General features: G+C 31.5%; 1 protein-coding gene and 1 long non-coding RNA gene across 2 annotated transcripts; both read right to left on the reverse strand.

Moving 5' to 3' along the window:
- Positions 1-4,759: 4,759 nt before the first annotated feature.
- Positions 4,760-11,133, reverse strand: LOC129290012 (uncharacterized). Its single transcript, XM_054926738.1, has 3 exons — positions 11,129-11,133; positions 10,108-10,459; positions 4,760-4,877 (listed from the first exon to the last, which is right to left on the reverse strand). The coding sequence occupies exons 1-3, from the start codon at positions 11,131-11,133 to the stop codon at positions 4,842-4,844; spliced, it is 393 nt and encodes a 130-aa protein (XP_054782713.1). The 3' UTR covers positions 4,760-4,841.
- Positions 11,134-14,067: 2,934 nt separating this feature from the next.
- On the reverse strand, positions 14,068-17,407 carry LOC129291886 (uncharacterized). Its single transcript, XR_008588785.1, has 3 exons — positions 16,583-17,407; positions 16,161-16,393; positions 14,068-14,284 (listed from the first exon to the last, which is right to left on the reverse strand). It is a non-coding gene; the product is annotated as an uncharacterized LOC129291886 (long non-coding RNA).
- Between the last annotated feature and the right edge of the window lie 378 nt (positions 17,408-17,785).

Raw genomic sequence — 17,785 nt, forward strand, 5'->3', positions numbered from 1 at the left:
TTGGAGGTCAGATGACTCTAAAGTTGGTCTGGAGGTGCTGTCATGACAGCAAATAAAGATGTCATAATAGCAAAAATGTTCAAACTTATAACGTGTCCAAATTTTAATCCTTAGATCTTTTTGAAATTTGAAACACTACTAGTACTCATTAAAAGAGATGTGTGGGCTTTAAAATCACTTTGATTTGAGGTCATATGGTGAAACGATACCTCTCGAAAGTTTTCTCGGGAGGGCTATCATGACAGCATATTAATGCTGACAGTAATGAGTTGCCTCTATTTGCCCAACTTGCTTCCGTGCGCTACATATTAATCCTTTAAACTTTTTTAAGAGATTTTATATGTGTGTTTTGCTATTGCATAAATTGTTTAGTGATTTAAAGGGTTTATTTCCTAAATTAGTTTTAAGGTCAACTCCTTAACCATACTTAGTTTATTGGTTATGGGGTGCTTTTGGTAACACTCGGGGCAAGTGTTACAATTAAACTCAAAGATCATCAAGTTATGAAATTCATGTTCATATTGCTCTTACTTTACAAAAATTATTATTCCTGAGCCAGTTTCATTTATATCTTCATTATTTGAGTATTAGAGCTTCATTATACTCATCATTTCTCTTAGAGAGAGTTTAAACTAAGTGTTTTATATACTCAAAATCCCTGTAAAAGTGAGGACGATATTTTTTTTGTAATCAAGAGAGGTTGTTCTCTTGAAAAAAGAAGCTTACTAGTGAAGTGAGTTGCTGTAAGGGGTCACAAGTGCTTGAACTAAACTTCTAGTTGTACTGTAGTAGCAAGCACCCACTTAAGTTTGTGTTATAGTAGCAAGTGGTGGAGCTGAACCAAGATATATCATAGTTTGCACTGTTTCCTCCCTTAAATCTTTATATTTTCTGTAGCCTTAGTTTATACTCTATTTGAGTATGCAAAATTAAATTTGATATATCTACATGCTCTTACTTGAACTTCCAATTAGAAATTAATTTTACATATATTGAGCCTGTGAAATTTACTTTAGTATTCTTGCAATTAGAATTTAGAACCTGAATTTACTCAGACTTTTCCTTACACAATTTTGCTGAAAATGTTTTAAAAGAATTGAAATTTTCATAAATACCCAATTCCCCTCTCTCTTAGATGTGTTGCCATATCTAATAGTTTTAGCTCACTCATTAGCAATGATATGAAAAATGGATCTTCAATCAATTGAATCGAGATTGGTCACATGTCTAGTTTGAAGCTAAGCTAAAACAAGGGGAAGAAAAAACTAGTTTTGAATCAATTAAACCAATTACAAACTAGACAAAACAAGCAAAACTAGTAGTTCAATTGGTTTGGGTGTTAAATAAAGAAGAAAAATTGACAAGAGAAGTTGATAAAAAAGATGAAGACAATCAAGGTATGAAAAAGATTCAAAAACAGGGGAGAAATCTACAAATGAAAAATTGAGGAGAAGATAAAAAACTTGATACCTTGAGCTTTTTTTTTTTGTGCTCTTTTGTTTGGTGGCAAACTACCACTCTACTTGTACTCTATTTATGGTTGACTGACTTATAATTCATTATTACACTATTTACTTAAATCTCCAAACATGCTTTTGATGTGACCTGCTTGGCTGTTAGGAGTATAGTGTAGCTGTAATAACCCATAAATTTTTAAGTAAAATTAAAATATGTAATAATACATTTTAAGAGTATTTTTATTTTTTTGGGAACATATTTAGCAAGAAGAAGAGCTAGTCTAGTAGAGACTATGTAGCCATTTACCTAAGTGGTCTTGAGTTCAAGCCTTCCACAGATCAAGAGTGGATTTTTTTTCATTTTGTTTCAGCCACAAATTACCATTTTTACCCTTCTATAAAAAAATAAAGAAAAGGAGGTCTGGCACTTCAGCACACAGGTACCATTGCCAATTCTTTTCTTCTCCTTCTAAAATTTTAGATGTTTGAGAGCCAGGGAGATCAACCTTTTCTCCCTCCATTTTTTTTATGTTCATCTTAGCCATCATTGACAGTGTGGGTGGTGTTGGAGCTCCTTCCATCCTTATAGGAATCTGGTTCGTGAATGCTTCCTCCCTTGTTTCATGTCATAGATTACTCAACCTTGCTAGTGTCCAGCTTGTCCATCCGTCGCCATCACTACTAAAGTCACCGGTCATTGCCCTTACAAGTAGTTCTAGTGAGATCATGAGCTCTTCTTCTGTTTGTGCGTGGCGTTACTGTCAAAGCTTCCTTCCCCTGTTCTTTACCGTGCACTTCTTCGTCTTTTATGTTGTTGGTGGTTTGATGAGGTGAGAAGCTTTGATCTCTGACTTCCTTGTTGCTGCGTGCATATGATTATAGGTTGAGGTTGTGAATTTTTCCTCCATTTTTCTGTTAACCATGAGGAATGTAAAGTTGGAAATTTGATTCTTGGAGTATAAAAATTTATATATGTTGAAGGGTTTAAATTGGGGAGCTAGATTATTTCAATTATTGATATTAGAAAATTTTGGAAATGAAATTTGAAGAAAAGAAGTTTAGTATTAGCTAAAGGATTTATGTTCGTAAGGTGTTCGATAAAATGTCTGTTAGAAGAGTTTTGCTTGATCTTGCATTTTTGTGAAATTTCATTGGATACTGTGATGTGTATGTTATCATAGGTGTTATTTGTCCATAAACTAACTTCAAGGTTGCAAAGGAAATATGATTGTGAAATTAGCTTGTAATTTTATGAATTCTTAAAGGTGGGTGGTTGTTAATAAATAATGTGATAATAGGTTTGAATGCTACAAAGCTCTTTTGAGTGAATTGGAAAATTAACATTGTCGATAAAGAAACTTTTGTGTGAATCTTGGATTCCACAATTTTAAATTTATAATTATTTTGTGTGTGTGTGTGTGTGTGTGAATGTTGGAAGAGGGTTTTTTTAAGCATTGTTAGAAGTTTATTAAAACCCTAATATATTCTATATTAGGGAGTTAGGAAGAAGAGAAAATCAATTAATGTAGTAAAAGGAGAATCTCATACTTTTAGAACATTTCAAGCAAATGAATAACATATTAATGACTCATTAGCAAATTCATTTTCACAAAAATATTGATTTAACATTTTCATGTGTCATCTCTTCTATTTATAAAACCTTTTTTGTTCCGCAAGAACAAATGATAGAGTATTTTAATTTATTTTTATGGTTCATGATCTTAATCTTATTATTAACTATCATACATGAAATTTTTCATTATATTATATTATATTATATTATATTATATTATATTATTTGTTATAAAAAGAGTTGGTTTTATCTTTCAATTGAATATCCAAAAGTATCAACTATATTGAAAATGTTGATTTTATGTTTAAAGAATGATTAATTATCATGATCCATGTATGGGATATATATACAAATGAATTCATTTATGTTAAGCATGATGAGAAATTTTTCAAAGAAATAATATATTGATTTTATTGACACATGCATGCTTGATTTAAAATGTGAGATTGAATTAGAATGCTGATTATTAATGGCAAACTGTTAGCCCTTGGCACGCTATTGTTAAATCCTAGCTAGCTTGCTATAGTGAATATCATACTCACACTTGTTTTATGGGCCCTATGCCCATGCTTGTTTCATGACTTTTGTCATGCTTGTTTCGTGACTTTTGTTGTGCTTGTTTTATAGCTTCCAGCCATGTTTGTTAGTTATTTATCCTCATGAACAATGTGTCTATGCTTATTGGTTATTTACCCTCATAAACTTTATGTCCACAGTTATTATTCATTCTAATGGAGTCCCACAAAATATGAAATTTTGAAATTTATTGTCTTAAAAGTAGGTTTTTCTAACAAGCTGTTTACTTGACTATGCATGGATTTTTTTTCTTTTGAGATAATTTATATAGTTCAATGTTTAAAGCAAAGGTTATAATTTGGAAATGAACTTGATTTCTCTATTACCTATAATCACTCATGTATATATTGGGTTTTACATTTTTATATAAGATTATTTGAACTAAGATACATGTGTTTTTTATTATGATAATGATTATTATTGCGGAATTCATAATTTTTTATATAATTATCTCCTTTTACTTTCTTTAAATTTACATTGGGACGTTATTCATCAAAAAATATTTGGTTTGATCTCAAACAATATGAATAGTATTGTACATCTACTGACCACTAAGAAACTTTTTTCTGAGTTGGGTGGAGATTTATTTTGTAAATATCTCCTTTTGATGTAATTATATAATTTATGTATTATATTTTGAAAATATAATTAGGTACTCCATATAAACTATAATTAGGGCCCTTATTTTTGTTATTTACTCTTGTATGTTGGTTCGATGGAGTATTACTCTTAATTACTGTGATATTCTACTTGTAAAATAGTAATGTAGAATTCCTAGGAGGTACTATTGAAATTCTTGCAAAAATATTAAGGCTTTTGTTTAAATGAAAATTATCAAGGATTTCCTAATTCCAATATAAATATAATTATATTTTAGAAATGGAATAATTTCTTAATTTAAGGCTTGTTAGAATATTACACTTGGCATTTCCCATACTCGTGCTTGTTAAACTGTTGTTTTTACTTGTCATTTTTTATATGCATTCTTGTCAAAATAATATTTTACCAACTAAAGTTCAAAAAATTTATTTTCTTCTTTTCTCTTTCAATTTTATTTTCATATCAGATCTTAGCTGGGACTTTAAGTGAATAATTCAAAATACTTTGATCCCTTTTTCACAATTAATTTGCTCCAGCGGCCCTTCAATGTGACTTTCAATCTGGTTGAGGTTAAGGTAATTTTGTGTGTGGGTCTATGCATCCCAAGAAAGCTTTCAATCGTCATCGTCACATGTCTATTTTGACTCTCTTGTTTCGCCAATTCTCGTAGCCTATTGAGAAATATGTTGCTTCAATCAATTTCCTATTTACAGCTTGAGGTTGCGAAATTGGCACTTGTTTCACACTCATTATAGAAAATCACTTTTGTTGAATAATACTCTTTTTGAACCCATTGGGTTTTGGAACAGAAAGTTTACATGAGATACAAGATGGGGCATACTATATATAAAGCCCAAAATAAAAAACACACCTAAAACAAATAAACTAACCCAAATAATAAAACAAAATATCTAGAGATATTAATCTAGAGCATTAAACATATTAATATTTCTACACTCTTCCTCAAGTTAGAACCAAAAATATTTATGGTTCCTAACTTGATTAACATTCTCTCGCGACCCAATATAACCTAAAGCATTAGTAAAGATTTTTGCTTGTTGATCTGAAGAAGATACGTGCAATTTAATCAACCCTTCCTAAATCTTCTTACGAACAAAATGACAATTAATTTCAATATGTTTTATCCATTCATGAAATACCAGATTTGAAGCAATTTGAATTACTGCCTTGCTATCATAATGTATTGGAATGGAAAGAGGATTCTAAACCTTTAAGTCTTTCAACAAGCTAACCACCCAGGTAATTTCTACTACAATACTTCCTAAAGCTCTATATTTTTCTTTCATTAAAGAATGTAAAACTATTGTCTACTTCTTTGATTTCCACACAATGGGCACTCCTTCCATTTTGATGACATACCCTGTTACAAACCTTCGAGTGTCTGCACATGCTTCCCATTCAAAATCTAAATATCCTTCAAGAACCATTCCTCTACTAGCTAGAGGCAAAGAAAATGCCTCAACCAGGTTCTTTCTTTAGGTATTTAAATGTATTCATGGCTGCTTTCATATGCAAATTTCTAGGATCACTCATATATTGACTTAGCACTAGTGCAATAAAACTCAAATCTGGACGAGTCATGGTTAGATACAACATTTTACCAATTAACTGTCTATATCTAATTGCATCAAGTAAAAGAGGATCTTTCTCCCCCTTTTTAGGTTCACTATACAGCTTTAGACCTTGAGCCATAAGAACATTTCTTGGCCAGGCACTCAACCCAGTACTAGTAATTAGATATAAAGCATACTTTCTTTGGTTTAAGACAACCCCTTTTTTGATTTAGCTATTTCCAAACCTAGGAAATATTTCAAAGTGCCTAGATCTTTCATTTTGAAGTTACTATGAAGATAATCTTTTGTTTGCTGAATAAAAGAATTAGAATTTCCAGTAATAAGTAAATCATCTTCGTAGGCCAAAATTAAAATTAAATTATTACCCTTCTGTTTAGAAAACAAGAAGTAGTCATGTTTACTCAGTGTAAAACCTCCAGCAACTAACGGCTCAGATAATTTTAAGTTCCACTACCTTGATGCTTGTTTTAGTCCATATAAAGACATGATAAGTTTACAAACCTTCTTCTCTCCATTTTTAGCAAAAACCTTGATGTATTTTCATAAAAACTTCTTCAGTCAAGTCCTGTTGTAAAAACTCATTATCCACATCCATTTGGCACATGGTCCATTTATTTTTAATAGCTAAAGACAAACAGTCCTAACATTGATCATCTTCACTACAGGGGGAAAAGTGTCAAAGCAATTCGCTCCTTCTATTTGACTATATCCTTTTGCAACTAACTTAGACTTTAATTTATTTAAGGTTCTATGAGCATTATATTTCTTCTTCAAACTCCATCGAAACCCTATAGCTTTCTTACCAGTAGGAAGGTCAACTATCTCTTAAGTTTTGTTTCTTTCTAAGGCATCTATCTCATTTTTCATTACCTCTACCCACCTACTATCTGTGGCTGCCTCTTCAAAGGTATTTGGTTCTATGATCTCATCAATGCATATTAAAAAATCCTTATAAGAAGATGATATGTTAGTGTAACAATCATTGTGTTGAAGAGGGTACATAATTTTCTTTGTATTCTTGGATTCAATACTATTTAAATGAGCTAGTTTAGTGCAATCATAATCTCTAAGTCAAGTTGGAGTTTTTCCGTGTCTAACAGGATGTGATGGTTAAGATTCAATATGAGAATGTAAATTAGAGTCATTTTGAGTCATTGAATCATTGCTGCTATTAGTTGGTAAACTAGGATTAAGATGATTTTGCACATTATCATTAGTAATATAATTAGAAGAAGCATTATCTAAAGCAACATCAGAATGATTAGGAACAGAATCAACAACTTGATAATTATCCAATGAAGAGTCAAATAAAAAAGGATTAATAGTTTTATTTAGAGAGTCCCTCCTGGCTTGAATTTATTAAGGCCTTATCTTTGTAAAGGAATTTATTTTTAAGAAAAACAACTTCTCTACTAATTAATAGCCTATCTTCAGCAATGTTATAAAGAAGGTGCCCCTTTTGATTATTGGGATATTCAAAAAAGATGCAAGGTTTAGACCTAGGATGAAATTTATCTAGTCCATTTAAAAATTTGGCATAAGCTAAGCATCCAAAAATCCTTAAATGACCCAAGTCAATTTATTTTTTATATACTATTTCATATGGGGTTTGTAATTGATGACCCTAGAGGGTGTTCTGTTGATTAGGTAAATGACAGCTCTAATACTTTCTCCTAGAACTTAATTGGAAGGTTAGCTTCAAACATAAGGCTCTTAGCAACTTCTAGAATATGCCAATGTTCCTTTCAACTTCTAGAATTTTCTATTTTTTTAATTGTAATTATATTTGTATGAGAATTAGGACATCTTTAATGTTTTTCCTTCAAATAAAAGTCTTAATATTTTTGTAAATATTTGGGCTGAATTCCTTCTATAAATATGAACCCCCAAAAAGTCTATATAAAATTCTCAAATAGAAATCACTATAATTAGGGCCTCTCGTCCTTTTCAACCAACAGACAAAATATATAATAAAATAATGACTCTAACTATAGTCTATATGGAACACCTAAACATATTCCTGATGGCATAATAGATAAATTTCATATTTACATCAATAATAAATATTTACATAACAAATCTCCACCCAGTTTAGCAAAATCCATCATTGATAAATGAGATTTACAGCGCCAACTATGCTATCTAAGACCAAAATACTTTCTAGTGAATAACGTCTCAACCATCAAATTTTACAAGATAAAATTGAATAATTTACAACAGTTATAAAAATAAAAGATAAAGCGATTCAATATAATAAAATTTGTAATTTAAATTAATAAATAAAAAAATTCTAAACAACTTCAATAACAAAAATATTTAAATCTATAATAATAGAGCAGCTTCAACATTTGATCTTGACAAGTCAAAATAATTAAATAATAAATAAGAATAACAATATTTATTAATTGATAATCATTAAATAGGAAATCATCAATTAATTTAAAAAAAATCATATTTCTAAGGATTTATCAGACCAATTCACAAACATGGATACACAGTCGACGAAAGTAAGTAACCAAACGCAGGCAAAGCCACAAAACAAACGTGAACACATAGTTCACGAGAATAATGCTAACTAAACACGACTTGAAGCCATGAAAACAAACGTAGGTAATAACCCCACGAATAACAAATGTTAGCACAGAGTTCATGAAAATCAAACTAGCTAGTCATTGATCATGGTGTGCCAAGGGCTAACGAAACTGCTGTTAACAACCAATGTTCTGTATAATATCCCTTTCAAATTCATTTTCAAACATGAAAGAAAATCATCACTATAAAAATAATAGTTCCCATTTTCAAAGTTAAACTCACATGAATAGCTTTAAACATTAAAAACTTTTGCCAAAATAAAATTTTGCAACTAATATTCATATTTGGCATTTATTGAGTACCCCAAAAATAACTAGAGTTGATAGAAATAATTTCATCAATTTTTAAAGTATCCTTTATAAAGAAAAACCCATACGTATGCTATAATTCAAATATCTTTCAACATCTCTTTATACTTTTCCAAGGTAAAAAAATATTAAATAACAAAGCATTCAATACTTAACATAGTTGTTATTAAAATGATTTACATAAATAAAATATTTTAGAAAAATAATTTTATGGGTAAAGCAATTAGGATGCTATCCACTTATTTGTAAAGTTTTCAAGTGTTTAACTTACTTCCAAACTAGTCCTTAAGGGACAATGCTTTGTCCTAAAATTCCTAACATTCAAATAATATCATTGTCACTTTCCCAATCATGTTTTACCAACCAAAATATTGAAATCCCAAACAACTTAAAGAAATAAAAAAAAACCTTCAATTTTATCTTTTCCAATATTGCATCAAATATTCCAATGACATCCTAAAAATGGATATCAAATTGGTTCTTAAATTGCTGGCTCAAATTTTTCTCCCAAAAATCTCTAATTTCTTCTTTAACTTTCATCGTAAAGAATGAATGCTTAACATGATTGTTTAATCAATAATGGCATATTTGTTGTATATATTTTCCACTTTATATCAAAGTCTTCCTTTCTATGCTCAATATCTAAACCATAAAATCAAATGTTTTTTTCTCATTAACTCCCTTTCCAAAAGTTTTTTTATATCTATAATTAAACTATTCACCTCCCAACTCCCATCAAAGAGAGTAATTAGCTTCTAATGATAATTTATTTAATCAATAATATACTTATCATATGTATATCATGCCATTATATAACAAAAATCTCTTTTGGTCATTTTGTTAAACACTTATGGACATTAAACTTCAAATCATCATCAAGCTTCTTCCTATGCGGTTCTACCTTCCAAAAAGTTTCTAGCATAAATTATGAATAAATCAACTTTCCAAGTCCATTCCTTTAACAAAATCAATATAAATTTTAATACAGCTCAAGCCCACATTAAATCACCTTCATTGGACTAAAATTCAGCTTAATTCCACGGCCCTTTTTTCACAAGCACATACAGCAGACGAAGAAGGAAATTCACACAGCACATTGAACAAGAAAAAAAAATAGAAATTTCACACTAATCACTCTCTCTCACACACACAGATTCAGGAAAGAAAAATAAATCACACAACATCAACCATTAAAACACACGCACGCAGGGGATTTAATGAGGAGAGGAATTCTAAGCTTCTGCCTAATAATAGCACCCACTAACACACCGAACTAGGAAGAGCAACGACAATGCGAGGAAGGAGAAAAGTTTCGAGACCCATACTCAAAAATGGAGGTTCACGGCAAACACATATCAAGGAAGGAAGAGGAAATTCAACATAGAACAGGGGAGGAAAGGACTCACGATTTGCACCACAACGCTGTGGTTCTGGGCGAACATCACAGCAACGGCAAGTATAGCTCCTGTTCTCGTCAGCAGTGTGTTGAAGAACACAAGGACAGAGTTGGCTGGATCGAGGATCTGAAGCTCTGAGCAACAATTTCTCTTGCTCTCAAACGGAAGAGAAGCTCCAATAACACCCACAACCGAGAAACGAACAGAGGAGAAGGAGCGAAGGATAGAAGGGAAAGAGAATATTTCCGGTGACCCATACCACCGGTGACGAGCTGGATGGTGGAGAGAAGAGTTGAGATGGCCAAAATTTCTAGATGCAGAGTTCAAGTTCTCTCTCTCTCTCTCTCTCTCTCGTCTGTAGCTGACCGACAAAGAAGGAAGAAACACAAAAATAACAAATAAAAGTTAATGGGAACATTACAAACGAAGACCCTCAGATTTTTGTATTATCGTTATCATTATAAAAGACAAAGGCATTTTTGCACTTTCTTCTAGTAAAAGAAAATAAATTAACATTTAATTCAAGTATGATTCAAACTTTAAATCTCTATATAAATAATCAGCAACAATTTCACTAAATTATTATTCCTCATTTATCCTAAAATTAAAATAAATAATTAAATATCAATTGCTAAAAAAAAATTATTAGATTTTAAAATTTTGAATCCTTACATTCTTCACCCCTAAAAAAATTTGATGCTCCATTTACCTCAATTTTCAAATTAGTGTGGATACTTAAGATACATATTGCTTTCCACTTCTCATGAAACTAATTCTTCTTGAGAATGATTGCATCACAATACCTTCACCAAAGTAAATTTTTTTTTTCGATTGCAACTTTTATTTGTCTAACAAGAATGGCTACAAGTACTTCTTCATAAGATAAAATTGAGTCTGATTTGTTTGGATCCCTTGACTTTCAATAACATGAGAGGGATTAATATTTGATACTAAATGATTTATGTGGTAGTGCAAAAGATAGGCCACAACACCAACTCTTCTTATTAAGAGTTCAAATGACTTGAATTACCTCATGCTCAACTTTCCTTCCTTCTCGAATTTTATCACAGTCTTTACGAAGGACAACTAAAGGAATACCTTGTCTCAGATACCAAAATCAAAATAAGCCTTTTTTTCAATTTTGCATTGCATTGTTAACAACCACTATCAAATAACTTCTATTCTCTTTTCATAAGATTCACCCCTTACAATTTACTTTCCTTTGAATTAGCTTTATTAAGGAAAAATCTTATGAATTGTTAGATCTAAAAATCTTTAATTCCAATAACCATAGTGAGTAGTTGTAAATTTTGAATTCCTTCTCCCTTTGATATTCTTAAATTACATCTTCAGACATAACATGACATAAAAGGTAACTTGATATACTAACATTCATGTTTCAAAAACTTTGCTTAAAACACTGCTCGTTAAACTTAAGTGGTGTCAAACATAAATAATGCTCATCATGTTATTTTGAACTCCTTTAAATACACAAAAAATTTTATCAATATTTTATATTTATATTTATTTATATTTTTATTATTTTTTTCACAAATTTGTCAAGAAAATATTTAAACGACGTATTCATCTAATTCATAAACATCACTCTTTCTCCTCCACCCACCCCACCAAAAACCATTTCAACTCATTTATGATACCTAAACATCTTATTAGTAACCAATATAATCAGTTAACAAACAATAAAGCTTAATCACTATTCACCTAGTTTAGCATGTTATGAACAAATAATTGATCCTAAACTTTAAATAATCATAACTTGAGACAAGTACATCCAATTGAAGCAAATTAATACCCATAACCAAGAAACGAATAGAGGAGAAGGAGTGAAGGACATAAGGGAAAGAGAATATTTCCAGTGACTGACACCACCGATGACGAGCTGGATGATGGAGAGAAGAGTTGAGATGGCCGAAATTTCTAGATGCAGGGTTCAAGCTCTCTCTCTCTCATTTGTAGCTGACCGACAAAGAAGGAAGAAACAAAAATAACTTATAAAAGTTGATGAGAAATTTGAAGACCCCTCAGATTTTTGTTTTATCATCATCATTATCATGATCATCATGATTATTATTATTATAAAAGACAAAGGCATTTTAGCACTTTCTTCCAGTAAAAGAAAATAAACTAACATTTAATTTAAATAAGATTCAAACTCTAAATCTCTATATAAGTAACCAACATCAATTTCACTAAACTATTATTCCTCATTTGTCCTAAAATTAAATATCAATTGGTAAAAAAATTATTAGATTTTAAAATTTTGGGTCATTACAGTATAAGGGCAAAAGGTCTCGTGAATCACTCCGTTATTCAAAAAATAAGTAGACACATAATTATTAACAAATTCAATTCCATTATTTGTTCTCACCTTTTTTATAGGAGCAGAAAATTAAGTCTGTAAATAGGCAAAGAAAATATTAATATAATAAAATACTTCAAATTTATTAGTTAACAAATATACCTAAGTTGCATGTGATTTATCATCTATAATAGTTAAGAAATAACTATACCCTTAGTGTGTGGGTTCTTATATGGACCCCAGACATCCATATGAATGAGATCAAAACAATGAACAGTGTTATTATTAATATAAGGAAAGGGTAGCCATGGATGCTTTTCTTGTAAGCAAATATCACATTTATCACTATGAGTAGAAAACAATTCATATCTCAAAGCACTAAGATGTCTAAGAACATGAATCGAGGCATGGCCTGGTCTAAGGTGCTAAAGTTCATTATTGGGAACAGAAGAATTACAAATAGGAATGTCAGTTTCTTCAACAATGTAAGGTCCAGAATTTATTTTACCAATCATCCTGGTGCTTTCATTGTAAAGATCTTATAAGACACATACATCAAGAAAGAAAGCAAAAACACAATTGAGTTCTAAAGTGAGATGTGGAATGGAAACTAGATCAGAATAAATTCCAGTTGCATATAGAACATTGTCTAGGACTATATTATCAAACAATGTGATGGATCCTGTGTGTGTGATAGGTAGTTTTTCTCAATTTGGGATACGTATTTTAATAGGGGGCTAATATATTTAATGTACTTATCTAAAAAATTTCATGAACTAACAACATGTGCAGTGGCCCCTAAATCTAACAAGCATTGTGCTTTATGCACATATATTTGAAATATGTGCAATTGAATTTATAACAGGTAAAGTATTGTAGACTAAACCTAATGACTCTTTCGAGTCATTTGCAGTCACAACACCAACAGGGATGGATTTAGTATCCTTGTGCAGCATCTTGAGAATATTATCATATATAGTCTTGTTAAGAAAGGAGTTGACATGCTTGTGATTAGATAGGACTAAATTAGTAGTAGGGGTACTTGTCGATCCTAAGTGCCTCTTCCTTTACCAAAGCCCGGTGGGAATCATACTTAATGATAGCAATTGTCTCATTTGTGGCCTTGGTGGTGACGATATATAGATTCTTTAGATGAACCTGCACTGTCCTTATCCTTTATTGAACCTACCATGTCTTCCAGTTGCCATGGCAAAGCCTTCATTACTCAGGCTTTATGGAGGAAGGGTTAAGTTGTACTGCATCTCTTCTTTGCTTACCAGTGGGTAGGCCTAATTTACTTTTGAGAGAGGGTGCATCAATAAAATCTGACTTCGAACGTGTTAGTATGATGAGTTAAGTCCCATAAGTGTCATGCCCCAAAAATAGAGAGTGACCAGCACGGATGTAAACTACTCACACATTCCCGTAAGCCTCAAAATGAAAATTTATTCCGTTTTACAAACGAAAAGAAAAAAAATTAATCAAATTACATGAGAATTAAAATAATATATATATATATATATATATTATTTTTTTAAGCTAATTGTTATAAGAAAGTGTTGACGTTTTTGTAAAAATTTTGGCAAAACCTCCCTTACAATTAGGATCTCCCGAAAATTCTATAACAAATTTTTTTGCAAATAACAGTATAAATCAGGAGCGTAGCTCCTTCCAGCCAGTAGCCAATATATAACCCAAAATAAAGTCTATCAACAATCTATGTGGAGCATCTATTCTTTTTAATCAAAAAGACATACCAATTATATATTTACGTTAAAAGCAACAGTATCAATCAAAAATTTTCCACCCACCGTAGTTACTTTGCTCTTCAAAGGTCAATGGTGGGATCAGCGTCAGCTAACAAATCTGAGGTCAAAATGAGCTTTTCAGTGAATAGTATTCCCATGGTAAAATTCTTAAAATTTAAATCAATAAACTCTAATAATGGTGTCAACTAATTAAAAATAATTCCATAAAAATTTATAAGCCTATAAGTCATAACCATAATTGTAAAATAAGGGTAAATTGAAAATAATTTATGTTATTATGCTTAAAGAAAACAATCTACTCACATATAACTCAAAGTGGTAAAAGTTGCTAGCCAAAATCATGTAAATTTCGAAAACACATATTAATCAACATTTAAAATTTTGAGAACTCAACAGAACAGGTTACAAATGTGGACACATAGTCTATGAGGGTAAATAATCAAATACGGCTTATGCCACGAAAACAAATATGGACACACTAGTCCACGAGGGTAAGTAACCAAACGCAGTCGAAGTTACGAAATAAACACGGACACACAGTCCACGAGGGTAAATAACCAAATGCGACTTAGACCATGAAATCAAATGCGAGTGCAAAGCCCACGAATACCAAACGTGAGAATAAAACTCACAAAACAAACTAGCTAGTGTTTAACCACAGCATGCTACAGGCTAACGGAATTGTCGTTAGTAGCAGTGTTCTGTTTAGAGTCCTCTTAAAAATCACGTTTTAAACATGTGAGAAAAATAATTATTGCTGTAATAAAATTACCATTCTCAATGCCAAACTTGCATGAATCATTTCAATTCTCAAAATTTGTGAAAATCATACTTAATAGCTAATATACAAACTTGCAATAATTGAACAGCCGATACATTTCAAAGCTTAATAACCATACCAGAATGCTTTCAGCAATCTTGAAAATACCCTTTTAAACATAAATAAATGCACATATCATAACTCGTTTGTCCTTCATTAATATTTCATAGTTTTCAAAATTAATGCAATTCATAGGAATAAAATGTTTCAGTTAAAGACTATTAAAAATACATTAAATGGAATGCTATTCACTCACACGTTGGAGTTCTAAATTCCTGAAAGTATTCTTCTTTTAATTCTTGTCAGGGTTTGTTCTTCCAAACACCCTATAAAATATAAATATATATAATTTTAATAACTTTTTAATTTATAACACAATCTCTACCAACCACCATCTAAAATTGAAAACCAAATTTATGATTTAAAGTTAGTTCAAGCATTATCATTCATTCCTCTAACTTCCTCCATAAAACTTTAGCCATGCCATTCTATTTTCTTGAAATAGAAGTTTTCTCCCAATCTTTACACCACTTACCTTAGGTGCATTACTTCTACCTTTTTAATTTAAAACCTTCAACAATTTACCAAAAATCAAACAAACTCCAAATATACAAATAACTGCGTGCAAGCCCATAATTAAATTCCTTTATAAATCTACAGGTAAATTTCAAAACCAATAATTTCTATCATATTTAGAAGTTAAATTTTATTTCCTCATAGCCCTTCAATGACATCCCAAAGGCACCAACAATATATCTAAACTTGTTTCTTCCAATTTCACCTTTGTAAATTCTTTAACATCAACCAAATCAACAAAATCAATTTAACTCCAAAATTATGGCCCATATGTATCACCATCATTCTTCAATACTAATGCATATTTATTTTTTTGTTCTTTTTGGGTCATGGGTAGCAACAGAACATACACAAAAAATTTATAATTTCAATCATCAATCAACTCTCTCTCTCTCTCACAGGTTCATCAAGCAAGAATCCTCAAGATTATCACCTCAATCACTAATAATGGCAAAGGCAATGAAGGAGACAGAACCTACAGCAAAACAGGGGAGAGATTCAAATGTAACCCACGCAAGAGGAAGAAGAACTGAACTAATCGAACCAGACCAAGGAGCAACAGACCCGCAAGAAATACCTTAGATCAGTGATTCAGCTCTCATTCCACCCACTACTCAAACCCAAACACGAATGGCAAGCCAGCATGAGGAGCGACGAAGCCCACCAGAGACAGAAACGATGAAGAACCTGCTGGCAAGGTGGCAACGACCACCACTAACGCCGGCGAGAACGAGGAATGAATGAGAAAGGGAAGTCGGTGATGGCACCATAGATTTTTCTCTCTCTCTCTCTCTCTGTGCAAAATCGGGACTGGATAAGGAGAAGGGAAAGAGAAAATTATAAATCTGATGAAGGGAAGGGTATATTGATAATTTTGTAAAGCTGAAATTACAAAATGAACCCAAGTTTTTTTTTAATTCTTGGTTATTACAATAAGAAATTGGAACAACCTTTGTTGTTGAACATTCTTTGCATATTGAAGAGAGGAATTGCACTTACAATTAGGTAGAGGCGTACAACTACAGAATACTCCTCTCATAACTCCTTCAATTGCGTAAAATAGCTTGATACTGACATCAATTCTTGTGTGAGAGAGTTGATTAAATGATGTAGGCTGTAAATCATGGAGCCATCAGTGACACTAAAGTGTTCTTGGAGATCTTCCCAAATGAGATTCACATTTTCTGAAAAGGTGATGCTAGCTGAAATTTCCTTAGATATAGAGTTAAGCAACCATGAGAGTATGACAACATTGCAGCAATCCCACTATGCACATAGAGTGGGAGAGTGGGATCTTGGGCATCTCGTCTATAGGAACGATCAACAATACAGATCTTGTTTCTTGCTTAGAGAGCCATCTTCATGGCTCGACTTCATATTGCATTGTTCATGGCTCTGATTAGAGGTTGGGTTACTAGTGTAGTCATCTGCGTCTCTGAAGGATGAAGATACAAGGGATGATTCAGTTCTAGAGGAGCGGCGACGTTGTGATTGGAGGCATCTTTGATGCCTTGTTGTTCGGACAACATCATCTTTCATAGAAAGATTGCAGAAAGACAGCAATAAAGGTTTGTGTGTGGACTTTGTTTCGTACACAAGCATGAAGGTGATGAGCAAACTTGAAAGGGGGATTAGGGTTAGCCGAAAAAGATGAAAGATTTAGATAAAAAAATGGATCAAATAGATTCAAAGTGGGTCGGGTCACGAGCTAAGGCTCTGGTACCATATGGAAAATAGATTCTACACTCATCTTTCCAAATACTGGGAATGGATCTTCTTAGAAGGAAAGAAAATCAAATCTCAGGAATTGAACCTGAGGCCGATGGCCACTATTTTCTTGCCCATCGATGGACACAAACAATGGGCAAGGAAGAAATAAAGGACCCGTTGAATTCTGAGCAAAACAAATTTAATTTCATAAATAAAATATTAAATTAAGAACACCTGTTGAATTCTGAGCAAAACAAATTTAATTCCATAAATGAAATATTAAATTAAGAATATTTTTAAAAGTTTATATTTTTATTTAAAAAATAAATTATAAAATATATTTAATAAATTTTATTAATATGTTTATTTTTATTTAAAAATATTTTATAATTTAAGATGAGGAAAATATTGAAATGAGGAGAGTATAAATGCGTAAAGACATAAAAGAGCATGTATAAAAAATGGTGCTTCCATAAAGACAAAAGAAAAAGA

This window comes from Prosopis cineraria, unplaced genomic scaffold (assembly GCF_029017545.1).
Source record: "Prosopis cineraria cultivar Desert tree isolate PC_DT_omini unplaced genomic scaffold, ASM2901754v1 PC13, whole genome shotgun sequence".
Lineage (NCBI taxonomy): Eukaryota > Viridiplantae > Streptophyta > Magnoliopsida > Fabales > Fabaceae > Prosopis > Prosopis cineraria.

Bases quoted from the DNA above. Each gene is read 5' to 3' on its own strand.
- LOC129290012 (XM_054926738.1), bottom strand. The intron at 4,878-10,107 runs GTGAGTCCTTTC...ATTTCTCAATAG, and splicing joins ACAGCGTTGTGGTGCAAATC to GCTACGAGAATTGGCGAAAC.